This window comes from Bufo bufo, chromosome 9 (assembly GCF_905171765.1).
Source record: "Bufo bufo chromosome 9, aBufBuf1.1, whole genome shotgun sequence".
NCBI classification, from domain to species: Eukaryota; Metazoa; Chordata; class Amphibia; order Anura; family Bufonidae; genus Bufo; species Bufo bufo.
In genome coordinates, this window is record NC_053397.1 from 16,374,155 (window position 1) to 16,401,193 (window position 27,039).

At 48.3% G+C, this 27,039-nt stretch overlaps 1 protein-coding gene across 1 annotated transcript in view; it reads right to left on the bottom strand.

Annotated features, from left to right (window-relative positions):
• Window positions 1-10,350: 10,350 nt before the first annotated feature.
• ARIH2 (ariadne RBR E3 ubiquitin protein ligase 2) overlaps window positions 10,351-27,039 on the bottom strand; it is a 29,339-nt gene continuing 12,650 nt past the window's right edge. The window contains exons 3-15 of the mRNA XM_040407642.1: window positions 26,055-26,122; window positions 23,728-23,791; window positions 22,148-22,295; window positions 21,948-22,069; window positions 21,294-21,403; window positions 19,800-19,917; window positions 18,008-18,058; window positions 17,259-17,280; window positions 16,875-17,026; window positions 16,632-16,775; window positions 14,693-14,761; window positions 14,526-14,609; window positions 10,351-10,978 (exon numbers count right to left, since the gene is read on the bottom strand). Coding sequence (XP_040263576.1) covers window positions 10,907-10,978; window positions 14,526-14,609; window positions 14,693-14,761; window positions 16,632-16,775; window positions 16,875-17,026; window positions 17,259-17,280; window positions 18,008-18,058; window positions 19,800-19,917; window positions 21,294-21,403; window positions 21,948-22,069; window positions 22,148-22,295; window positions 23,728-23,791; window positions 26,055-26,122 — 1,224 coding nt within the window. The 3' untranslated portion in view covers window positions 10,351-10,906. The remainder of the gene's footprint in view (window positions 10,979-14,525; window positions 14,610-14,692; window positions 14,762-16,631; window positions 16,776-16,874; window positions 17,027-17,258; window positions 17,281-18,007; window positions 18,059-19,799; window positions 19,918-21,293; window positions 21,404-21,947; window positions 22,070-22,147; window positions 22,296-23,727; window positions 23,792-26,054; window positions 26,123-27,039) is intronic.

Below are 27,039 nucleotides of genomic sequence, written 5' to 3' on the forward strand. Positions count from 1 at the left end.
AGCGACACCTGCAGGCGGAGCCGGTGACGTCACGGGAGGACCAGGAGGGAGGTTACTAGGAGACCGAAGATTCTGCCACGTGACTGACAGCTTTATCTCAGAAACTGACTGACAGCCGCCTGCATCCCAGAGACTGACTGACAGCTGCCTGCATCCCAGAGACTGACTGACAGCTGCCTGCATCCCAGAGACTGACTGACAGCCGCCTGTATCCCAGAGACTGACTGACAGCAGCCTGTATCCCAGAGACTGACTGACAGCAGCCTGTATCCCAGAGACTGACTGACAGCAGCCTGTATCCCAGAGACTGACTGACAGCAGCCTGTATCTCAGAGACTGACTGACAGCCGCCTGTATCCCAGAGACTGACTGACAGCCGCCTGTATCCCAGAGACTGACTGACAGCCGCGTGTATCCCAGAGACTGACTGACAGCCGCCTGTATCCCAGAGACTGACTGACAGCCGCCTGTATCCCAGAGACTGACTGACAGCCGCCTGTATCCCAGAAACTGACTGACAGCCGCCTGTATCCCAGAGACTGACTGACAGCCGCCTGTATCCCAGAGACTGACTGACAGCCGCCTGTATCCCAGAGACTGACTGACAGCCGCCTGTATCCCAGAGACTGACTGACAGCCGCCTGTATCCCAGAGACTGACTGACAGCCGCCTGTTTCCCAGAGACTGACTGACAGCCGCCTGTTTCCCAGAGACTGACTGACAGCCGCCTGTTTCCCAGAGACTGACTGACAGCCGCCTGTTTCCCAGAGACTGACTGACAGCCGCCTGTTTCCCAGAGACTGACTGACAGCCGCCTGTATCCCAGAGACTGACTGACAGCCGCCTGTATCCCAGAGTCTGACTGACAGCCGCCTGTATCCCAGAGACTGACTGACAGCCGGCTGTATCCCAGAGACTGACTGACAGCCGGCTGTATCCCAGAGTCTGACTGACAGCCGCCTGTATCCCAGAGACTGACTGACAGCCGCCTGTTTCCCAGAGACTGACTGACTGCCGCCTGTATCCCAGAGACTGACTGACAGCCGCCTGTATCCCAGAGACTGACTGACTGCCGCCTGTATCCCAGAGACTGACTGACTGCCGCCTGTATCCCAGAGACTGACTGACAGCAGCGTGTATCCCAGAGACTGACTGACAGCAGCGTGTATCCCAGAGACTGAATGACAGCAGCGTGTATCCCAGAGACTGACTGACAGCAGCGTGTATCCCAGAGACTGAATGACAGCAGCGTGTATCCCAGAGACTGACTGACAGCAGCGTGTATCCCAGAGACTGAATGACAGCAGCGTGTATCCCAGAGACAGACTGACAGCAGCGTGTATCCCAGGGACAGACTGACAGCAGCGTGTATCCCAGAGACTGAATGACAGCAGCGTGTATCCCAGAGACTGACTGACAGCAGCGTGTATCCCAGAGACTGACTGACAGCAACGTGTATCCCAGAGACTGACTGACAGCAACGTGTATCCCAGAGACTGACTGACTGCAGCGTGTATCCCAGAGACTGACTGACAGCAGCGTGTATCCCAGAGACTGAATGACAGCAGCGTGTATCCCAGAGACTGAATGACAGCAGCGTGTATCCCAGAGACTGACTGACAGCAGCGTGTATCCCAGAGACTGAATGACAGCAGCGTGTATCCCAGAGACTGACTGACAGCAGCGTGTATCCCAGAGACTGACTGACAGCAGCGTGTATCCCAGAGACTGACTGACAGCCACCTGTATCCCAGAGACTGGCTGACTGACAGCAGCGTGTATCCCAGGGACTGGCTGACTGACAGCAGCGTGTATCCCAGGGACTGGCTGACAGCAACGTGTATCCCAGAGACTGACTGACAGCAACGTGTATCCCAGAGACTGACTGACAGCAACGTGTATCCCAGAGACTGACTGACTGCAGCGTGTATCCCAGAGACTGACTGACAGCAGCGTGTATCCCAGAGACTGAATGACAGCAGCGTGTATCCCAGAGACTGACTGACAGCCACCTGTATCCCAGAGACTGGCTGACTGACAGCAGCGTGTATCCCAGGGACTGGCTGACTGACAGCAGCGTGTATCCCAGAGACTGACTGACAGCAACGTGTATCCCAGAGACTGACTGACAGCAACGTGTATCCCAGAGACTGACTGACAGCAACGTGTATCCCAGAGACTGACTGACTGCAGCGTGTATCCCAGAGACTGACTGCAGCGTGTATCCCCAGAGACTGACTGACAGCAGCGTGTATCCCAGAGACTGACTGACAGCAGCGTGTATCCCCAGAGACTGACTGACAGCAGCGTGTATCCCCAGAGACTGACTGACAGCAGCGTGTATCCCAGAGACTGACTGACAGCCGCCTGTATCCCAGAGACTGACTGACAGCCGCCTGTATCCCAGAGACTGACTGACAGCCGCCTGTATCCCAGAAACTGACTGACAGCCGCCTGTATCCCAGAGACTGACTGACAGCCGCCTGTATCCCAGAGACTGACTGACAGCCGCCTGTATCCCAGAGACTGACTGACAGCCGCCTGTATCCCAGAGACTGACTGACAGCCGCGTGTTTCCCAGAGACTGACTGACAGCCGCCTGTATCCCAGAGACTGACTGACAGCCGCCTGTTTCCCAGAGACTGACTGACAGCCGCCTGTTTCCCAGAGACTGACTGACAGCCGCCTGTTTCCCAGAGACTGACTGACAGCCGCCTGTTTCCCAGAGACTGACTGACAGCCGCCTGTATCCCAGAGACTGACTGACAGCCGCCTGTATCCCAGAGTCTGACTGACAGCCGCCTGTATCCCAGAGACTGACTGACAGCCGGCTGTATCCCAGAGACTGACTGACAGCCGGCTGTATCCCAGAGTCTGACTGACAGCCGCCTGTATCCCAGAGACTGACTGACAGCCGCCTGTTTCCCAGAGACTGACTGACTGCCGCCTGTATCCCAGAGACTGACTGACTGCCGCCTGTATCCCAGAGACTGACTGACTGCCGCCTGTATCCCAGAGACTGACTGACTGCCGCCTGTATCCCAGAGACTGACTGACTGCCGCCTGTATCCCAGAGACTGACTGACAGCAGCGTGTATCCCAGAGACTGACTGACAGCAGCGTGTATCCCAGAGACTGAATGACAGCAGCGTGTATCCCAGAGACTGACTGACAGCAGCGTGTATCCCAGAGACTGAATGACAGCAGCGTGTATCCCAGAGACTGACTGACAGCAGCGTGTATCCCAGAGACTGACTGACAGCAGCGTGTATCCCAGAGACTGACTGACAGCAGCGTGTATCCCAGAGACTGAATGACAGCAGCGTGTATCCCAGAGACAGACTGACAGCAGCGTGTATCCCAGAGACTGAATGACAGCAGCGTGTATCCCAGAGACTGACTGACAGCAGCGTGTATCCCAGAGACTGAATGACAGCAGCGTGTATCCCAGAGACTGACTGACAGCAGCGTGTATCCCAGAGACTGAATGACAGCAGCGTGTATCCCAGAGACTGACTGACAGCAGCGTGTATCCCAGAGACTGAATGACAGCAGCGTGTATCCCAGAGACAGACTGACAGCAGCGTGTATCCCAGAGACTGAATGACAGCAGCGTGTATCCCAGAGACTGACTGACAGCAGCGTGTATCCCAGAGACTGACTGACAGCAACGTGTATCCCAGAGACTGACTGACTGCAGCGTGTATCCCAGAGACTGACTGACAGCAGCGTGTATCCCAGAGACTGAATGACAGCAGCGTGTATCCCAGAGACTGAATGACAGCAGCGTGTATCCCAGAGACTGACTGACAGCAGCGTGTATCCCAGAGACTGAATGACAGCAGCGTGTATCCCAGAGACTGACTGACAGCAGCGTGTATCCCAGAGACTGACTGACAGCAGCGTGTATCCCAGAGACTGACTGACAGCCACCTGTATCCCAGAGACTGGCTGACTGACAGCAGCGTGTATCCCAGGGACTGGCTGACTGACAGCAGCGTGTATCCCAGGGACTGGCTGACAGCAACGTGTATCCCAGAGACTGACTGACAGCAGCGTGTATCCCAGAGACTGACTGACAGCAGCGTGTATCCCAGAGACTGAATGACAGCAGCGTGTATCCCAGAGACTGACTGACAGCCACCTGTATCCCAGAGACTGGCTGACTGACAGCAGCGTGTATCCCAGGGACTGGCTGACTGACAGCAGCGTGTATCCCAGAGACTGACTGACAGCAACGTGTATCCCAGAGACTGACTGACAGCAACGTGTATCCCAGAGACTGACTGACAGCAACGTGTATCCCAGAGACTGACTGACTGCAGCGTGTATCCCAGAGACTGACTGCAGCGTGTATCCCCAGAGACTGACTGACAGCAGCGTGTATCCCAGAGACTGACTGACAGCAGCGTGTATCCCCAGAGACTGACTGACAGCAGCGTGTATCCCCAGAGACTGACTGACAGCAGCGTGTATCCCAGAGACTGACTGACTGCAGCGTGTATCCCAGAGACTGACTGACTGCAGCGTGTATCCCAGAGACTGACTGACTGCAGCGTGTATCCCAGAGACTGACTGACTGCAGCGTGTATCCCAGAGACTGACTGACTGCAGCGTGTATCCCAGAGACTGACTGCAGCGTGTATCCCAGAGACTGACTGACTGCAGCGTGTATCCCAGAGACTGACTGACTGCAGCGTGTATCCCAGAGACTGACTGACTGCAGCGTGTATCCCAGAGACTGACAGCTATATTGTGCCTAGCTGCTGACCGGCCATACGCTTTACATTAGGGGTGCACACTGCACAGCATTTTTTGGGGTCTGAGGGCCACGTGATTGTTCTAGTTCAAGGGACCACAATAAAACTGGTTCCAGTGCAGTCAGATTATTCTTAATGAGCACAATTTTGGGGCACTTATACCTTAGCAATTAAAAGGCTCTGACCCCTCCATATTACTTAGCTGTAGCTCCCCCTTTCCCGTCACTGACCATCAGCTTCTCCCTCTCCATCTTATGAAAAGGGTTGATGATCAGTCTATGATTGCCCCCAGATGTCGTCTGCTGCCTTCCATCCTCACAGCACCGCCCGCCCGGTGAGTATTGTTTTCATAGGGGGCACATCCCCCACTGACTTTCCATACAGGATTCTAGGAAAGTTGGGTGAGAACCAGCATTACCGCTTTCCTGGACTCCTGCAGGGGAAATTTCCTAAGGTTTGCTGCAGCACCCGCTGAACTTATACAATGCTGCATGAGTAGGGGGAATCTGTCGTACAGGCGCTATGATTGCAGCACTGTGGGTTGACACCCAGCTTTCCCAGTGACTGTGTGTAAATGAGCCTGGGATGGTGCATATCGCACCTAGTCAGCATCTAAAAATATCTGCCATCTTGGAAACAAAGCAGAGCACATTCCCTCTGAGATAACAGAGCGCGAAGCTGCTTTCCATCAGATCCCACACAGTTTTCAGCGCAGCGGCGGCACGACCCCCGGGGTATTTATAGCCGCACAGGGCGACATGTTGGAGGCTCCCTCCATGATCTAATCCCAACACATTCACCAGGCCTGACGTCTCATTCATTTACACAGGAACCAAGAACAAAGGCATGTGCCTGTTCTGAGCACCCGGGCCACAGGCACCAAGGAACGAGACCACCGCAGCACCAACTACAGCACAAAGACATTGGGGGCCGCACGTTGGATAAGGGCTGGGGCAAATTCTAGTCATCTGGAAATCGTGTGACAGGTTGTGGAATCCACTTCATTATTCCATGTGTTTTTTTATTTATTTTTTTCTAATGCAGTCTTTTTTTGGAATTTTGGATGTGGTTTTGACTCCTGCCCGTTGCAGTGGGAAGTTCAGATGTGGATTTGAGGTAGAATCCACTCTGAGAATGCTGTTTTCAGACGGTTATAATAATAATTATTATTAATAATAAAAATATATATATTTAAAAAAAAAAATTTCACTTGCACTTTAAAAATATTCCCATTTCCAATTCAATAGAGAAAAAAAAAAAAAAGCGTGGAAAACTGAAAAAACACTGCCAAACAAAAAAAACTCAAATGCACCTAACAAAAAAAAAACTCCAAAACCAAATCTGTGTGTATTGAAAGCCTAAGGCCTCATACACACGACTGTTGTGCGTTTTGCGGTTTTGCAAATTGCAGATCCACCAAACACGGACGGCGTCCGCTACTTGCGGAACGGGGCGGACAACCATCATTATAACTGCCTATTCTTGTCCACAATAACGGACAAGAATAGGACAGGTTATATTTTTTTTTGCGAAGCAACGGATGCGGACAGCACACGGAGTGCTGTGTCCGCGTCTTTTGCGGCCCCATTGAAGTGAATGGGTCCGCATTAGAGCCGCAGTATTTGCCATGTGCATGAGGCCTAAAGGGGTATTCTGGTAATGACAAAGTATTACTATCGACTGGGACAGTTGACTACTGATAGATGGGAGCTATGACCTTTAGGACCCCCACAGATCTCCAGAACCGGGGATCCTCCATTTGAATGGCACAGCAGATAAGCATGCCCAATGCCGCACCATTCAGTGTCTAGACCAGGGATCAGCAACCTCCGGCAATCCAACTGTTCTGAAACGACAACTCCCAGAATTCTCCTTTTACTTCAATGGGAGTTAAAAGAACAGCCAAGTATGCATGCATGCTGGGGGTTGTAGTCTCAGAGCAGCTGGAGTGCCGAAGGTTGCAGATCCCTGGTTTATGGGACTGACGAAGATAGGAGACTGCTACAGTCCCCCCCTAACCACTGCTCCATTCAAACTGTGGAAATAAGGTTCTTGTGACTGGTGGGATTCCCAATGGGTGGACAGGCAGTTATCACCTATACAATGGAAATGCCCCTTTAACATGAGAGGGACCTGATAGTCCAGCACTGGGTGGGGTCCTGGGTACCTGCATAGTCTTTACAGCTACCAAAAGCCTCACCTCTGTGGGTGGTATGAGGACCCCGCAGCAGCATATGAGGTCACTCCGGAGGGGTTCTGGTAATAGGACAGCCGAGGTGCAGCATTATCAGAATTCTAGATCCATAGTTAAGTAGAATATGAGGCTGCTCAGGGCTTTATGACATTTTTAACATGAAATAGTTCACCTCCAAGGCATGAACAAGGCTTTGTACTCCAGAGCAGCATTCAAAATACTACATAAACTCCTAACATTTTAGCAGAATAAAATACACTGGATTTTGGCAGAGGGTTTCTACTTTCTACATTCAAATACATCTCCCACTATGCAACAACAGCAAAGCTTTATGTTCCAAGCTTTAGTTTGTATGTAGAATGTATTGAGATTCTCGGCAGTGTACACTGACAAATATCCTGTGGATGGGAGCTGCCCAACTCTCCGCCCAGGCAGGTCATACTGCATTTAGACCCAGCAGCATCTCAAGCCTGTCTGTCAGCAGATGTGTACCTATGACACTGGCTGACCTGCTACAGGTGCGCTTGGCAGCTGAAGGCATCTGTGTTGGTCCTATGTTCATATGTGCGGCATTGCTGAGAAAAATGATGTTTTACTATATGCAAATGAGCCTCTAGGAGCAACGGGGGCGTTACCATTACACCTAGAGGCTCTGCTCTCTCTGCAAATGCCGCAGAGCTTCTAGGTGTAATGGTAACGCCCCCGTTGCTCCTAAAGGCTCATTTGCATATAGTAAAACATTTTTCTCAGCAATGCGGGCACATAGGAACATAGGACCAACACAGATGCCTTCAGCTGCCAAGTGCACATGTAACAGGTCAGCCGGTGTCATATGTGCAAAAGGGTTTGTCCAATATTAGAAAACACGGCCGGTTTCCTTAATAGTCTAGGACAGGGGTCAGCAACCTTCAGCACTCCAGGTTTGGTGAAACTGCAACTCCCAGCATGCACACTTGCTTGGCTGTTCTCAGAACTCCCATAGAAGTGAGTGGAGCATGCTGGGAGTCGTAGTTTCACAACAGCTGGAGTGCCGGAGGTTGCTGACCCCTGGTCTAGAGGTTGTGTCTGGTATAGGAGCTCAGCCTCATGCACTTCAATAGAAAGGACCTGTGACACCAGACAAACCCATTGTCAGCTCTGGTACTATTATTTTCTAATCCTAGAGCAACCCTTTAAAACATTTTTCAAGATCTCTTCTTGCTGTTAATGAATTGAAACAATCTTATTGGCACCCAAAGGTGTAAACCTTACAGATCTGAAGGCCCCCCCCCCCCGTTTATAAAGCTTTATCACTGTACAAATGAGCTAAACCAGTGATGCCCAACCTGTGGCCCTCCAGCTGTTGCAAAACTACAACTCCCATCATGCCCGGACAGCTTACAGCTATCAGCCTATAGCAGGGCATTGTGGGAGTTGTAGTTTTACAGGCCGCAGGTTGAGCATCGCTAAGCTAAACAGTCTGGGCTACAGACTGATACACTGTAGCAAACTACCACCGAGATTGGTGCAGCAGCTGCTGATGGGTTTCATTCGCAGAGCATTTTCAGGACTGGATAGAATTGTATCCACCGAGAGCAGAACTAGCTTTGTACAGGTTTACAGTCTCTGAATGTAAACGAGTGTTCTCATTCATGGACAACAAGCGGAGATCTTGACAGTAGAGAGGAATGGACAGAAAATATGAAGTTGCAGAACTTTACATTTATCAATTGATAAAGCTTTTTAATAAATTCAATCATAAAAACCATCCAGGACGTATTTTGCTGGAGAGAACGGGCAACGAATCTGCGTCAGATTTTGCTGCACATTTCACCCTATGCTTTTCAAAAGTGTAGCAAACATCTGCAGCATAACGTGACGTGCTGCAGATATAAAACCCCCATCCTGTCAATTCCCACACACATTTTTTACACTTACATTTTTTCCATGGTGGAAAATCCACAGCACATTCGCCCCGGCAGTGAATAGATGCAGGTCACATTTACTGCAGTCTTAGGGTCCATTCACGCGTCCGCAAAATGGGTCCGCATCCATTCCGCAATTTTGCGGAACAGGTACGGACACATTCATTTTTTAATAGGGCCGGAATGTGCTGTCGGTATCCGCAAAAAAAAAAAGAAAAAGGCATTTACTATGAGTGTGCCGGCGATGTGCAGTCCACAAAATGTGGAACGCACATTGCGAGTGTCCGTGTTTTGCGAATCCGCAAAACTCTTACGGATGTGTGAATGGACCCTTAACTTGCAAGTAATATCTGCAGTACAAAGCAAGTGGATGAAATTGTTCAACGAGTTTACCCTTAAAGGGGTTGTCCAGGATGTTGATACTGATGGTCTATCTTCAGGATTGGTCATCAATATCCGATTGGTAGGGACCCCCACCAATCAGCTGCCACCCTCTAGCTTCAGCGCCAGAACTACACTGCTCCGTCCCTTGCAGATAGAGCTGGTTACAGCAGCGCTGCTCCCATTTACTTCAATGGTAACCAGCTCTGTCCACTACACAATGGGCAGAGCTGGCGCTGGAGCTACAGGGTCACAGCTGACCGGAGGAGGTGTGCGGTGTCAGACTTCTGCCTATCTGATTTTGATGGACTATTCTGTGGACAGAACATCAATATCCAGATGCTGAACAAACCCTTTAAGGCTGAATTGACAGATTAGCTGCATAAATCTTTGCGGCTGTACTATTCCTGTGAATGAGGCTTGTAGAAATCCACTCATGTGCCACTGATTTGCTGCAGAAGTTTCTGACGCATGTCAATATCTCCTAATACTTTACCTTTAAGCTGGACCCCATCGCGATACGTCTAACCTGCACTGACACACTGTAGCAGACAGGCAGCGAGAGGAAATATTTGTGCTGCTGTAGAGACACAGCTATTACATACACTTGAAACTCGAAAAATTTGAATATCGTGCAAAGATAATTTATTTCAGTATTGCAACTTAAAAGGTGAAGCTAACACATGAGACTCATTACAGGCAGAGCGAGATATCTCACTTTATTTGGTATAATTTGGATGATTATGGCTTACAGCTTATGAAACCCCAAAGTCACAATTTTGAGGTCCCCTTTGCTCAGGGGGTACGGATTAATCAGCTGACTAGAGGGTGACACTTTGATCCTAGAATATTGAACCTTTTTTTCACAAAATTCTAACTTTAAGCTGCATTAATGCAATTCCTTTTAATCTGCATTACTGAAATAAATGGACTTTTGCACGATATCCTAATTTTCAGAGTTTCACCTGTATACCATTCCGGCCCTTATTAAGATGGCTGTGGCCCAGACACATCCCCATCCGTGCTACAGCAGCAGGGCATGTATGAAAACGGGAGCGGGGGAAGGAAAAAAAAAAAAAAAAAAAAAAAAAAAAAACTCCTGCAGGTTAAATGTTTTTAAAAATTGTGTTTTTTTTGTAATTCTATTTTTTTTATGTATAATTTTACAACAGTTCAAAATGACAGTTTGCATAATAATCTAACTCTATTAACAGCCATTCAAAAAATTGAACTACTTTTCCAACACTTGCCATCCGGAACAAAGGAAAGAGGAAGAAGAAAACAAAAACAAAAAAATAAAAAACTGAAGATTGACCCTTTCACTGCAAGAGCAATTCTCTGCAGGCTGGTGGAGCGCTGGAAGGGTTAAATAGGGAAAAAGGAAGGAGGGAAGAAAAAAAAAACAGAGAAGAGCAGTGTCTGGAACGGAGCGCCGCTTACAGCATCTACTCAGGGAAAGGAAGGCGCTCGGGACTTTAAAAAAAATTATACGGAAAGGGGAAGAAAAAATACAAACGGATCACGTTCCAAAATCAATGAGCAGGGTAAGAAAAGTGGGTTCTCTGGTTTTCTTCACATTCCTCGCAGCTACCGCGGTTCTTTGCAGCATCCGTTCCTCCTCACGCTCTAACATGCGCTCACTTTCCCGGGGAGAATGCGCCGGCCGTTTATGTGTCGTGAAAGTCCTTTAACAAAGTTCTTCTACGCTGCTCGGCTATATGCATCTGATTCTCCAGGTCCTGAGGGAGGAGAGGCACGTTCTCATCAGTCACTGAGCAGACTTAAAGGGGCATTAGAAAAACACGGCCGTTTTCTGCTATTAATGGCGCCATACCGGTCCGCTAGTTGTATCTGGTGTTACAGCTCAGCTACACTGAACTGCAGGAGGCTAAACTGCAATACCAGATGCAACCCACAGGCGGGCGTGGTGCTGTTTTTTTGAACAAAGCAGCCATTTTTTTTTTTTTTAATCGTATACAACCCCATTATGCTCCATTTACACGTCCGGAATTGCGGACCCGCACTTCCAGGTCCGCATTTCCGTTCCCGAAAAAAAAAAATAGAACATGTCCTATTCTTGTCCACAATTGCAGACAAGAATAGGCAATAGGCATATTCTATTAGTGCCGGCGATGTCCGGTTTGCAAAATGCGGAACGCACATTGCCGATGTCAGTGTTTTGCAGATCCGTGGATCTGAAAAACACACTTCGGACGTGTGAATGGAGCCTTAAATGCCCACACCCTTGACTACGTATGCCCAAAATTATCTACTGATATATTTTAAATTAAAACTCCTTTCTAAACGTATGACTGTCTCTAGAGCAGGGCTCGACAAATCCCGGGCGCCAGGTCGCCATGGCGACCAGGAATTTGGTCCTGGCGCTTGGGTATTTGTCAGCCCGTTTTCAAAGATGCGCTCTCGGCGCGCACCATGGTTTCCTGAGCGGCACAGTGGAGGAGAGGAGTCCCTCCCTCCCCACTGTGCGCGGCTGCCGCTGGCCACTAAGAACAGGGTAGGAGGAGGAGGGGAGGGACTGTGGCCACTGCGCCACCAATGAATGTGCCGGCCATATCCCGGCCCCTATGACTGCACGCTGTGATCCGCGCGATTAACCCCTCAGTTGAGGGGTTATTCGCGCGGATCACAGCGTCCTGTCAGAGGTCGGGGGCCGGGTTCTTCAGTCTCGACTCTCTGCATTGGTGGCAGTGGGCAGTTCCGATCGGAGTCCCAGCAGTGTAATGGGGGCTCCGATCGGTTACCATGGCAGCCAGAAGTCACGCTACTGAAGTCCTGGCTGCGATGGTATGTTAGTGAGCAGCATTATACTCATGTGCGCCGTGGCCGCCGGGCGCTCTTTCTTCTGTCTGTGCGGCTCATTGCTATGCTTATAGCATTAGCAATGCGCCGCACAGACCTATGAGAAGAAGGAGCTCCCGGCGATCACGGCGCACGTGAGTATAATGCTGCTCACTAACATACCATCGCAGCCAGGACTTCAGTAGCGTGACTCCTGGCTGCCATGGTAACCGATCGGAGCCCCAGCATTACACTGCTGGGACTCCGATCGGAACTGCCCACTGCCAGTGCCACCAATGATGGGGGGAGGAGGAGGAGGGGGACCCTGTGGCCACTGCCACCAATTATTAATACTGGGGAGGGAGGCAGGGTGGGTTTGTTACCAGAGGGGGCTGATAAGAGGGAGGCTGGAGGGGCTGATAAGAGGGAGGCTGGAGGGGCGCTGATCAGAGGGAGGCTGGAGGGGCGCTGATCAGAGGGAGGCTGGAGGGGCGCTGATCAGAGGGAGGCTGGAGGGGCGCTGATCAGAGGGAGGCTGGAGGGGCGCTGATCAGAGGGAGGCTGGAGGGGCGCTGATCAGAGGGAGGCTGGAGGGGCGCTGATCAGAGGGAGGCTGGAGGGGGGCTGATCAGAGGGAGGCTGGAGGGGGGCTGATCAGAGGGAGGCTGGAGGGGGGCTGATCAGAGGGAGGCTGGAGGGGGGCTGATCAGAGGGAGGCTGGAGGGGGGCTGATCAGAGGGAGGCTGGAGGGGGGCTGATCAGAGGCTGGAGGGGGGCTGATCAGAGGCTGGAGGGGGGCTGATCAGAGGCTGGAGGGGGGCTGATCAGAGGCTGGAGGGGGGCTGATCAGAGGCTGGCTGCCATGGTCAGCTCCCTGCTGTTGTGTGCACAAAGCACAGGACAGCAGGGAGAGTGTAAAGTCCTATTCACCCTAATAGAGCTCTATTAGGGTGAATATGACAAGGGTTCTAGCCCTTAAGGAGGCTAATAGTTATTAAATAAAGTAAAAAAAAAAAAAAAAGTTTGAACACCCCCCCCCCCCCCCCCAAATATAGAAAACGATATATTGCGATATACATGCTTAAAATTATATCGCAATATAGATTTTATGACGCGGCTCCGCCTGGCTCCTAACTTTTTTAGCTGGCTCCTAGATTCCAAGGAAATTTGTCAAGCCCTGCTCTAGAGGACAACTGCAAACCTCAGAAAATATATAAAACATCGGCAGGGTATGATAATTAGGGCTGAGGTGTCCAGTGGGCGTGTGCAGGACTTCCAAATGTCCAGATGACTGAACTGTAGCCTGCCCCATCTTTGAATGACTGACCCTGATGGCCCCTTCTACACCCCTTTCCAAATGTATTTCAAGAGCATCTGTCAGCATGATCAACCCTATTAATCCAGACGTACAGCCTGGTGGGGTTGATCATGCTAATTAAAACGATACCCTGATTATGACAGTACGTTGCCCGACTGATGAAAAAACTGGAATTTTAAATGATGTGCAAATAAGCTTACTGGTGCAGCAAGAGGCCAGCCACAGCCCTTGAAGCACCAGTTTGTTCCACCCAGTTGTACTCTGGACACATAACCTTAAGTGTAGAAAGGGATTTACATTATCTACAGCGTGGTGGGAGCAGCTCACAGGGATAAACCTAATGATCGGCTCCCTATAAAAAAAGTGTAAATTCGGTCCGCCTGCAGTCACCACTAGGTGGAGCCTATGGAAATATTGCATAATGTGTACAAGTAGTATGTATTAAGCTCCCTCTAGTGGTGGTTACAGGCAGTTTATTTTAGGTGATGTAGGCTATTTCGATCACAAAAGTTAAGCTCAAACCCAAAGAAAGATCTAAACACATTACAAAATCTTGATTGTTGTACGCCGTTTACATAGCCATGAGTTTAGAAAGGGGTTTACACTTGCCACAGCCCTGGGGGAACAGTTCATAGGGGTAAACCTGGTGGGAGGTTCTCCAACTCCATGAGGTTTAGAGGGGAGGTTGCACAATGTTCTAAAGTTCTAAAACAACGGGGGAGATTTATCATTCCCTTTACACCTGAAAAGTAGCGTTAAAAAGTCACAGGAGCAACTTTAAAAAAAAAAGTAAATTGTAGCATCTTGCCTTTTTCGTGGTCATTGCCACTTTTCTAAAAGAGGGTGTGTCAAGGGTAGCACGGGTGTGTCAATCACAGCAGCAAATTTATCTTGATTTCCGCCCGTTTTCTGGAGTAAATTAAGTCGTAAATGAAATCTATGGCAGCTCTGAGCGGTTGTAGATTTCTGGTTAGCCGCACGGACTGTAGGAGGCATACGTCTCATCATAACTTAGGCGCATCCTCTGGCAGCGTGGGGAGATAGACAGGTGCAGAAAGCGCCAGTCTTTATAAATCTCCCCCAATGTTCCTAGAACTTCAGAAATCCCCACGAGGAAGTCACAAACCATGACACGAGAAGAAGCTTGAGACACACATGCCAGTACTCACCCCCCTGTCATAGCTGTCGGCTCGTTCTACCTTCCAGGAAAGGTTCTCAATCTCGGCCTCTAGCTGGGCCTGCTGATACTCAAACTACAAGGAATCGCAGGTGTCAGATGACAGCAATAAATACGTCATAAACATGCTATAGATGAGACGACGCTTGTGGAACTCACCAGCTTCTTACGCGGGCCGGACTCCATGTAGTAAGCATAGGGATATGTATATTGCAGAGTGTATCGGCACTGAAGATGGAGGAAAGAGAGAACGGCATCACCAGCAGATTCTAATGAATTATACAGAATTTACCAGTATCCTTCATCAGTATAGGCCAGGGCATCAATTACTGGTGAATATGGACTCATCGTAAAGCCTCTCCTGCAGCCTGGCTGCTCAGATTTATACAGGTCCCAGGTAGTGCTGGCTATGATTTGCCCAGGAATCTGTATAGGAAATCTTTCAATGCACATGCAGAAGGTGAGCTACCCATTATGCAGGGTCCTGGGTGAATTTTAAAGGGCTTCTGTCACCCCACAAAAGTCTTTTTTTTTTTTTTTTTTTTTGGATAGTTACATTCCTTATAGTGCGATGTAGGAGAATATAATCTTGTCACTTACTTTCATGCGGCCGTTTCTTTAGAAAACGAAGTTTTATAATATGTAAATCCGGTCTCTACCAGCAAGTAGGGCGTCTACTTGCTGGTAGCCGCAGCAGAAAACCGCCCCCTCGCCGTGTTGATTGACAGGGCCAGCCGCGATCTCCTCCTCCGGCCGGCCCTGTCAGGATTTCAAAAATCGCGCGCCTCTGTTCATTCGGCGCAGGCGCTCTGAGATGAGGAGGCTCGTCTCCTCAGCACTCCCTCAGTGCGCCTGCGCCGATGACATCACCGAAAGAGAAGACGTCATCGGCGCAGGCGCACTGAGGGAACTTCTGAGGAGACGAGCCTCCTCATCTCAGAGCGCCTGCGCCGAATGAACAGAGGCGCGCGATTTTTGAAATACTGACAGGGCCGGCCGGAGGAGGAGATCACGGCTGGCCCTGTCAATCAACACGGCGAGGGGGCGGTTTTCTGCTGCGGCTACCAGCAAGTAGACGCCCTACTTGCTGGTAGAGACCGGATTTACATATTATAAAACTTCGTTTTCTAAAGAAACGGCCGCATGAAAGTAAGTGACAAGATTATATTCTCCTATATCGCGCTATAAGGAATGCAACTATCCAAAAAAATTTTTAAAAAAATGACTTGTGGGGTGACAGAAGCCCTTTAAGAATTAGGCCTCATGCACACGAACGTATTTTCTTTCCGTGTCCGTTCCGTTTTTTTTTCATTCATTTTAATGGGTCCGCAAAAAAAAAAGAAAAAAAGGAAGGTACTCCGTGTGCATTCCGTTTCCGTATGTCCGTATTTCCGTTCCGCAGAAAAATAGAACATGTCCTATTATTGTCCGCATTACAGACAAGGATAGGACTGTTCTATTAGGGGCCGGCTGTTCCGTTCCGCAAAATACAAAATGCACACAGAAGTCATCTGTATTTTTTGCGGATCCGTTTTTTGCGGGTCAAATGTTGCAATTAACATTTGGTCCAAGTTTTTTGTCGTCGTTCATAACCCCCCCCCCCCCCAAAAAAAAACACCAAAAAGCCCTGTGTGATACCAGCTAAAGGGGCGTTTCTCCATCAATCCTGAAAATAAAGGGGCCGCAGCTCTGATTTAATGAAGCGTTCTCTTCTAAGTTTCCCCTGTACAGCAGTTCTCCGGTGGCACGGGAAAACAGAGAAGCGTCTGCAGGACTACACCAGCCCTGTGGCCCTTTCATTATTAGGATCTCTGTGGTGACCCAGAGGTCAGACCCCCCCCCCCCCCCCCCCCCCCCACACCATCATTAAGTGATGGCATATCCTAGCAACATGCCATCAATTTATAAGATGGGAGTACCCCTTAAAATGTATCTGTGGGAGAAGAGGGGGGCAAGCAGGAGAGAAAATGGAGGCTCAAGAATAGAAACTGTAAAGATCCAAAAGCAGACATGTCCCCAGCCAAAATATTAAGCATAATCACTGGATGATGCCGGGACCTGCGTGGCTGCAGACATTATTTATGCTGGAATGTCTCACCTTTGCCAGCAGCTTTGCAGCATTTTGCAGGTACTGCCAATCAATCCAGGTGCCAAGGTTGTTCATTACCCGTTCCTGGATCTTCTCCTGAATTTGCTGGTAGGTTTGAGCTTCCAACTGCAGGCTCTTATTATGATTTTCCCACTGCCGGACAGTAAAATGAGGAGGATGATGAGGGTTGTCTATACGGTTGAATATATCATCTCATTGGCCAATGTCTGTTTCTTGCTGATGCTTACTTACCCTCTCGAAGTAGAAGAGGTATTTCTTGAGGGCCTCTCGTGCCTGAGCCTGCTGACTCTGGTTTACGATATCGGGGTTCTCTTTATATCGGCTGCACTCGTAATATTCGCTACCATGTGTTTTCCAGTCACCAAGGCACATCCAGCAGAAGTCTGAGAACGGACACGTCATATGTTATTTCCTGACCGTAAATATATTTCATCCTGTGGCTCTCTGTGCATGCTGAGAGTTGTAGTTTTGCAACAGCTGGAAAGGATCGCTGGTATGCTGTAATGGTGGCTCTGACTACAACAGAGTTACTTTATTTACTGGCTTCATATAAGGAACGTGTGTCATGAAACCTACACAAATATAATACCCGATATATAAACCGAAGATACTTACCATGCTTGCACTTCGAACATTGCTGTAAGAAATAAAGCACAGTGTTACACGAGGTCCAAAAATATACTCGGACAGGAACGTATGATGCTTGAAGGGTCCCTTGAACATCGCTTAAATGAAACCCCCACCTATCGTCAGAACAGGAGTCCTGTGACCTTTCGGTGGCCTTGAAGACACAGCCACAAAAGGTGTGGAGAAGCCGCACTCTCCATTACTGTCTAGCCTTGCACCGCCAGCCATTCTCCTTCCCTTTGTAGTAGGATCTGACAAAACATGGGACCCCCAATGTGTCTAAGAGTCATGTTAAAGGGGTATTCCTATCTAATAAAATTATGGCATATAGCTAGGATATGCAATCAATTTATGTTCTGAGGGGATATGACCTCTGGGACCTCAAAGTTCCTGAAAATGAAGGGGCTGCAGTGCTGGAGAGCTTGAGCAGTACCCAAGCCATGCACTGTTCAGGGGGAAATTGCAGAACGGCTCCATTCTAATGAGTGGCCCTGCAATGACGTGTGGCTGGGAGCCCCCACTGTGCAGGGAAAGACTGTAAAAAGGTTGCCGCACTAAACCAGCTCTGCAACCCCTCAGGATTGTGGAGGTCCAAGAGGTTAGCCTCCCACTGACCATAAAGTGATGCCATATCCTAGCGATATACGATACTTCATGAGATGGAATAGCCCTTTAAAGACAAGTTACTGGACAGTGATCATCATGTAGACAGACACTTTCTTCTTCCCATTACTTACCATGTGGTTGCAACCTCCATTCTTTTCAATACAGATATTGCACTTGGGACACTAAAAAATAAAATAGAGTTCACAGTAAGTGGAGATAAGCGGTGCCACTTGCCCCTTCCACCTAACGGAATATAATGCGCAATCAGTTGAGTTAAAACTTTATGATAACCATCTGTAGTTGTTGTAATGTGAACAAATGAGTTTATGAAGAAAGCGGGTGAGATTTTCTAGTATGTGATGTGCTACAACACAGTGAACCTGAATACGAGCCCGCTATACCGCTGACGTGAAGCTGGATCACTGACCGGCAGCTCTGACACAGCAAACAGCTGCTGGAAATGCCAGGCTTTGAAAGCAACATCGCGCTTCAAGCCAGCTACAGGGTCGATGCTGAACACGCTCCCTTTCCGTGGACAGCATGTTACAGATGGGAGGGGAGGGTTCCCCGACAGATTTGTGGGTAGAATTTGCATAACTTGTCATTTACCTGACATAGTTATTCCCATCTCAGCCTATCGCTGGGATATGCTCATTACATTATGATCAGCCTGAGGCACCCACAGATCCCGAGAATAAAAGGACTGCAGTGCAAATTCAATGCTCCAGCCCTTTCACAGTCTCTCTGCACAATGGCACCCGGCCATCGACTGAGCAGGGGATCTGCAGCACAGCTTCATTCAAGTGAACAGAGAACAGCTGCACGGGCAGGAGCCCCGTGTGCAGGAAAAGAATGGCAAAGGGGCTGCAGCGCTGACTTTGCACTGTGGTCCTTTCATGCTCAGGATGGATGGAGGTTTCAGAGGTTGACCCAGACTGATCATAAAATGTTATAGCATAGCCTAGTGATAAGTCATCATTTCACGAGATGAGAATAATCCTATATTCCAGGAGATAACATTTGTCACCTATTTACGATTCATGTGTGGGAACCCCACGGATCACTGAAAAAAGGGTACTCCATGTACCAACTCTCTGCACCAGCATGAAGACAATGGAGGACTATGAAATGACATGCATGCTCACCCCTCCATTCGAGTCTATGGGAGTTGGAAATGCACTTGGCCGTTACTATACCTCCCACACAGCTGCATGGAGTGGCAGCGTGCACGCTCAACTGCCACTCCCGACAACACCCTATGACCGTGATAGCTAATCTCCATCACCTTAGGTATGGTGAAACTACGACTGACAGCATGCTCCCTTCATTTCTGTGGAGTTCTGAAAACAGCCACGCAAGCGTGCATCTTGGGAGTTGTAGTCTTACCACAGCTGAGCGCCGGAGGTTAGCCATCACAGCCATTTGAGATCATAGAGCATTCAATCTTGATTGACAGTCTTTCCTTTTCTGAGCACATAAACAAGGAAAGCTGAGAGGGGTTGCTCAGGATTAGAAAAAAAAAAAAAAAAAAAAGCTGCATTCTTCCAAAACCGCCAACAAACCCATCCGAAGGCCGTGTCTAATACTGTTGCCCGGCTCCATTCACTTCAGTGGAGCAGAGCTACAATATCTCACACAACCTGTGGACAGGTGTGGCACTATTTCTGCAAAACCTTTACAACCCCTGTAATTGTAATAAGTCCTGCAACTTTCTAATATACTATACACTGCTGCCAATCTCTGCTTGCTTCCATAAATAGAAATATTTTTCAGCAAGCAGAGATCTTAAAAATTGTGCAGAACTGAAACACAAACCTGATCAAAAAAAAAGGAGCAGAACCTTTCACTTCAGGACAATTAAACCTGAAAACCCCAAGTTCTGCCCTTTCCACTAAAGGTTTTCATCCACATTTTACATCTTACATCTTTAGTGTGAGCACTGATGTAGTTTGCCGTTTCAGAGTCGTCTGCACATTTCGTCAGCCACTTCCGGATAGTGGCGCAGTCTGTGGGAGCATGGTACATTTGGCGGCACCGGAAGCTGATATAAAATAATATGCAGAGAAATTAGTAAGGAGGACAACAGCAGATATGGTGCTTAAAAAAAGTGGAAACAAATATATATGAAGAGGATCTTTACATCTGCAGAGTGGGAGGAAAGTCAACGCAGAGCGAGAAGGGTCAAACTAAATGACAGGGCTTTTATAGAACATGGTGTAGCCAGCGGCCTTATAAAAATAGCCCTGGCAGAGGATGCAAGTCTTCTGACTTTTTCCTGAAACATTAACCCATTTGGGTCAGAAGGGCTTATTGCTGGATATTTCATGCCCATGCTGAATGATCTAGTGAGGACAGAATGCATTAAGATTCCATATTTTGGTAATAAAGAGGATATCTGTGCAAGGTTTGCCAAGAGACTGCAAAACAGAGAACTGTGCACAGTAAAATCTACTACGTGTCTCATCTGAGAGGTTGGCGGTATATCGTTAGGATATCCCACCAATGTCAGATAGGTGCAGGCCCCAGAGGTAGGCATCTCCAGAACAGAAACCCCAAAGAGGATCACAGCTGCCCTCCATTCATTTCTATGGGAGCCCCAAAAATAGCTGAGCGTTGGATTGGCCATTTCCGGCAGTCCCACAGAAGCAAATGTAGCGGTGGCTGCGCTCGAGCGGTCTCCATTAATTTCTAAGGGACATCTGATAAAAGCCAAGCACACTCGCTCTGCTTTTTTTTCCCCCCAGAGATCCCATAGAAATGAATGGAGAGCAAGCTGCACATGGCACTCTCCTTCACTTTAGGTGACCCGTTTTAGAGATGGGTGCGGCTTACAGCACCTAACTTTGATGGCATATCCTAGCGATATGACCTCAAAATTCCAGATCATACAACCCCTCCCTTTAAGGCTGAATTTAAACATGGTAGATTTGCTGCAGATTCAACCTTAATGGGGTTCTCCAGGCTTTTAATATTGATGACCTGTCCTCAATGGGGGTCTGTATGAAGGGAGTGTGCGCGTGTGCCATCTTCCTTCTCTCTTCCTGCTGCTATGTCTATAGTAAGCAGGAAGAGAAAAGACGTGCACTCCTTCCCTTCGTACAGCTGATCGGCAGGGGGTGCCAGGTGTCAGACTCCCGCCGATGATAGGTAATCAATATTAAAAGCCTGGAGAACCCTTTAAGATCTGCCCAGGTAGAATCTGCAGAGGAGCACAGTATAAGGCTCAACAGTGAGCATGCTGCGGACATGGTTGTTCTTTTGCAGATTTTCATCACTTTCAAAGCAGCAAGGGTGAAATACATGGTGAACCTTTGTAGTGCACGTGTTGCTGCTCCCAACAGGTCACAGGACGACAGATCTTTAAATCCCCTTCCCAGATGCCTATTGCATCAAAATTTGGATTGAAGAAACACTTACCAGAAGACCTCGCTGCACCTATTGCACTGCACTCGACGAGCCTTTGGCTCCTGAACCTGTATGACCATTGGGCAGTCAGCACCGGGGCAGAGCTGCAGCTGATAGTGGCTCTGGGGGAGAAAGATAATAGAAATCACACCTCACCTCAATATTTCATCATGAAGCGACACAATTATCGGGAGAGCTGCAAGACCAAACCGGAAAAAGGCCTTCTGAAGAGACATCATTCATACAAGCCAACAGTAAGAAGCAGGACCTGATTTAAACGTCCTTTATAATAAGACTAAAATCAGTGGGGTCCGACCTCTGACCCCCGCAATCCTGAAGATGAAGATGCCCCAGTTTAGCACAGTCTCCTGAGCTGCGAGGGGAACTGCAGCACAAGCCTATTCACATGCAGAAGTTCTATATGGCAACAGTGCTTCTGCCCACTACCAGGGAAAGATGGCCGCCTGTCCCCAGAGCTGGAGCATTGCCTACAGAATCCTTCCAATGATAATTTTATGAGTTTATATTCCTTTCATCCGCACTGCAAGGAAAACCACATCAACATGCACTGACTAAGCACGGAGCTGCAGTGTAAAGCATGGGGCTAGAATAGAGCCTGTGCCAGTGACAAGAGGCGTTCTGTTCCCCCATATTCAAGCAACATACCTCTACATAATCCCTGAAAAGGTATCGCCTGTATTTGTCCTTCAGTTCATCGTTCGGCAGTAAAGGAAAAACAAAGTCTTCTGGTGTTCGGAGCAGGCATTCCTGGGCCATGCAGGAGATACCTTAAGAAGAGAGAGGGGAAAAGTAAGGACGAATTGTTCCAAGAAAGAAGCACAAGATGTCTTAGGTGATGATCTCACCGACGCCGACTCCATCTTTCACTAGGACTGTGCAGTGCTGCTCCCAACAGCTGCGGCAAAACTGATGCTGACAGGCGAGGTACAGCAGGTTCTCCTTCCGGACAAACTGCATGCAGACTGCGCAGTGATGGGAGGAATGTGCCACAACCTGAGGACACAGAGCAAAAGACAGACGGCAGGTCACCAAAGGCCACTGGTTTCATCATGGTGGTCAACTCCAAAATAAAAGACCAATGCAGGTCAACAGTCTGAAACTTGTGGCTGCCCAGCTATGATGCTACTACAACTCCTAGCATTTACAGTGATGTACTAACAAGTAAAAAAAACTCATAGGTCAGTGGTCTGCAACTTGTGGCTGCCCAGCTATGGTAAAACTACAACTCCCAGCATTCAAAGTGGTTAAAGGGCATCTGTCAGCAGATTTGTACCTATGACACCGGCTGACCTGTTACATGTGCACTTGGCAGCTGAAGACATCTGTGTTGGTCCCATGTTCATATGTGGCCGCATTGCTGAGAATTTTTTTTTTTATTATATGCAAATGATCCTCTAGGAGCAACGGGGGCTTTAACATTACACCTAGAGGCTCTGCTCTCTCTGCAACTGCTGCATCCTCTGCACGTTGATTATCAGGACCAGGTAATGAAAACATCACACCATCCGGCCCTGTCAATCAAAATGCAGAGGGAGGGGCAGGTGCAGAGAGAGCAGAGCCTTTAGGTGTAACGGCAACGCCCCCGTTGCTCCTAGAGGCTCATTTGCATATATTAAAACTTTGTTTTTCTCAGTAATGCAGGCACATATGAACATGGGACCAACACGGATGTCTTCATCTGCCAAGCGCACATGTAACAGGTCAGCCAGTGTCATAGGTGCAAATCTGCTGACAGATGCCCTTTAATTCACCATACCTCCTCAGCTCCACGCTAGGAGTTGTAGGTTCAACACAGCTGAGAGGTCGCAGACCATGGACAGAGACAAAAAAAAAAAGTCTCACAAACCACAGACCAGAAATGTATTAACCTGTGAAGTCTGAAAGGAATGGAGTCACCGAGATCATATTCTTTACGGGGACAGAACCGCAGCGTTCCCAATATTAGGATTTAAAGCATATGTCCACCTTTACAAACCTATTTTCTCTTTATTGCTCCAAAGTATCCACAAAAACAAAAAATAATAATAGACTTCATCACATATTTCATACCGTTTGGTGTCTACAGCTCCTATGAGTCTCCATGGTGTCAGACCCATGCCCCCTTCCATCTTTCCGCCTTTTACCTAACGTACATTTGGTAGGTTAGCAGGAGGTAGGATTGCAGGGTCAGACTACACAATGTTTGTTTGTCGTCTGTTACTATGGAGATACAGCTTCTATGCAGACCCTTGAAGACACAAAACTGTAGATTACATCTGATTTTTCTGTTTGTTTCATTTTAGATCCATTGGAGCAACAGAAAAATGGTCGTGACAGTGGACATAGCCTTTAATATTGGATAATAGAGAAAATGAACTGCAGGCACCCACCACATCAGCAGCTGAAGGATCCAGACCCACAAGAAGAAATGTATACAAAGACTCACATGTTTAGACGTTAGAGGCTGAACCCTGGCGTCGACTAACAACTGGACAGAATTCAGATTATGCCTAGAAGGAAGGGAAACCATGAGATCATTAGGAGGCATGGAGTAAGAATGTGTACACACAGGGCCTGCACGTCAGCAAGATCTTCTCAAGACGGGGTGATGTATTCGACAGCAGGTGCCCCCGTGATCAACGCGTCTCTGGGGGATTATCCACTAAGAAGGTCCCTTTTTTACTCCATGTATCCCCTTTGTGCAGAGTAATACCTTTTACATTGCTACATATAAAAAATTGCTTACCGGGGCAGCACTGCCGGAATGATGTGCCGTACAGTGGTCATGTGATCCTAGCCTGGTTACAACACAAGGTGCATGCATGGGAATGAGCCTCTTTGCTACGTCTACCGCTCCATTCACTTCTATGGGACTTCCGGGAGCACAATACTCGGAGTCCTATAGAAGTGAATGGAGCGCCCGCTGCAGGTCATGGGGCAGTTCAGCGGCACTTATAGATCCCGTTTTTGTATTCATTGAGCTCCTAGCGGTCGGACCCCCAGCCACCAAACCATCATTCCTTATCCTATGGATGGGGAATAAGTTATTAGTGGTACAACCTTTTCAAATCAGGCAGTGGCAGTTGGAGTGGGGGCATCCACTGTCTCACTTTCTGCCTTTGCAACAGAGAGGTGGAAAGATTAAAGGGGTTATCCGTTTTTTTTTTTCATGTTCCTGCCCCTCGTGTGAGTAACAACTTTTTCAACTGTACATATTAAAAATTGCTTACCGGGAAAAGCACTGCATTATCGGTCCAATTATATGCTCTTGGCACGTACTTTGTGCAAGTAATCCTAGCCTGGTTACAGACCACAACACATGCATGATAATGAACCTCTTGCTACAGCGATAGCAATTCATTCTCATGCACTTTGTGATGTAACCAGGCTCGGATCACCTACCCAATGTACGACACGGACGCCGTGTAAAATGAGATGGGTGCCCAACGCTGCCCCAGCAAGCGATTTTAAATATGTAGAAAAAGTAAAATGTATTACTCTATACAAGGGTGTATACATGCAATAAAAAAAACTGCTTTAAGATGTGGTTGGAGGGGAGCAATCAGGCTGCGTACTGAAAACGACAAGCTCTGCAGCACAGACTGCAACTGCTCAATCACATTACGGGGGAGCTGAAACTCTTCCCTCATCATTAGGACATCCTCCAAACCCAAAATCATTAGTCTATGATGTGTAGCTTGTAATCTGCAATTATCCCGGATACAGCAAGTTATTGTATATCCACTAGATAGCAGGTTACTGTTAAATCACTGGGGGGTCCAAATGCTGAGACTCCCAATATTCAAGAAAAGGGGGGAGGGGGGGTCATGATTCCCTCACTTGAATAGAGCTCTGGTTACACAGGTTCCCTGCCGCTCTATTCAAATTCTATGGGTTTGCCAGAGACAGCCAAGTGCTGGATTCAGCTATCTCCGGCTGGCCAATAATGATCAGTGGCAGTGTGAATGCTCAACTCCTGCTCTATTGACTGGGTGGGTGGAAGGGAAAGACCCCCATTCTAGTGATCACGCAGTTTGATCCAACCTAAGTGGATATGGGATAACCGTATGCTACTGGAATATCCCTTTAAAGCACATTGCCTCCTTGACCTCTCTAGCATTGTGCTTGAATTAGATCAAAGCTTTTTCTCCACTCACATCCAAAGCTGCATTCCAAATTATGCTGAATTCCTGCCCACCTTCCTTTTGTTGGTGGACGGTACAAAGCATGCTCTGCTGTATTGCATCTGGTGGGAGATGTGTTCACACGAGTTGTAGCCCAATGCCCCAAATAACACCATACACCTCTACCTGTACCTTTGCGCCACAAGGCCTCGCTTGCGTGTGTGTGTGTGTTAGCACAGATTCCAGCAGCTCTGGTTGTGATTGGAGTACAAGGCATTCAGGATCAGTGACTGTAGATTTACACTGGAAAATTATGTGGAGTAACACAAGATATATCCCATATAGAGGTCCTGTCTCCTGTATATTTCCATTGTACACTGTGCAGAAAACTCCCCTCGCAGGGGAAGCAGATGACTGATCAGCTTCTTTATGCTGGGATATAGGTTGGGATCAGAAAAAAACAAAAACAAAAAAAAATAAAAAACTACAGAGGGAATTGATCTAATGGAGCACTGCAGGTGGAAATCAATGTGCAGGCGCTCAAGAACGGTTATTATGAGATTTAAGAGACATTTAAAGGGGGAGGAGGGAGATGAATCGTCAGCAGATGAACTGCTGACAACTAGAATAAGCCGAATGTTACACTCACCGTTCTAAGATTTCGGAGACTTGCCAATGAACGTGAACCAAGATGAGTTTCGCCACTGAATGGGATACCTAGAACAAAAAAATAAATAAAAATAAAATGTATAAATTATACAGCATCCCATAATCCAGAACGACATGATAATCTGGAAATGAGAAGCAGAAGAACAAACAAGAATAAACCACGATACTCTCCGTATTACGGTTCCGTCCCCTATACATGGTTCCCAGTATTAATGGTGTTGTGTGATGTCTGTCAGGCACGTCAGCAAGGGGCACAAAAAATTCTTGTGCCCATGAGGGCATTTTTTAGAGGAATGTCATGCGCCTGTCAGTACACTGGTAAGTTCAGGGAGTAGTGTTGAGCGAACTTGTGTTTTTAAGTTCGGCGTCTAAAGTTCGGGTTATCGAAGAATCGCGTTATGGATTCTAAATTCTGTTATGGTCCGTGGTAGCGGAATCCATAAAGCGATTCTTCGATAACCCGAACTTTAGACACCGAACTTAAAAACACAAGTTTGCACAGCACTATCAGGGAGCATACAACCTAAATAAGTCTGCGGTGATGCCACCGGGGAGCGCAGCCGTGCAGGGGGTGACAGCGGACTGTATTAAGCGTCACTCTAGGTCTATAGTCTAAGAGACTGAAGAGTCATCGTGCAGGGAGGATTATACCTATGGCAGCCTCTGTGTTAACCCTTAGGCACCAGAGAAATGCTCGCTGTGATAGAAGAGCTGAAGGCGTGGCCCTTGCGACATAAGAGCAGCCATGATATGCGGCTTCACAAAGATTTTCTCTGGGCTCGTGGAATGGCACACAGCTCATAGGCCGTTATGTAACCTCAGAACGCAGCACATATCAGCCATGACATTAATATTTTGTAGACTTCTCTTCTGTCACCAAAACAGCCTGACCCATCGAGGTGTGGACGCCACAAGACCTCTAAAAAGGTCTCCTGTGGTATCTGGCACCAATACGTTAGCAGAAG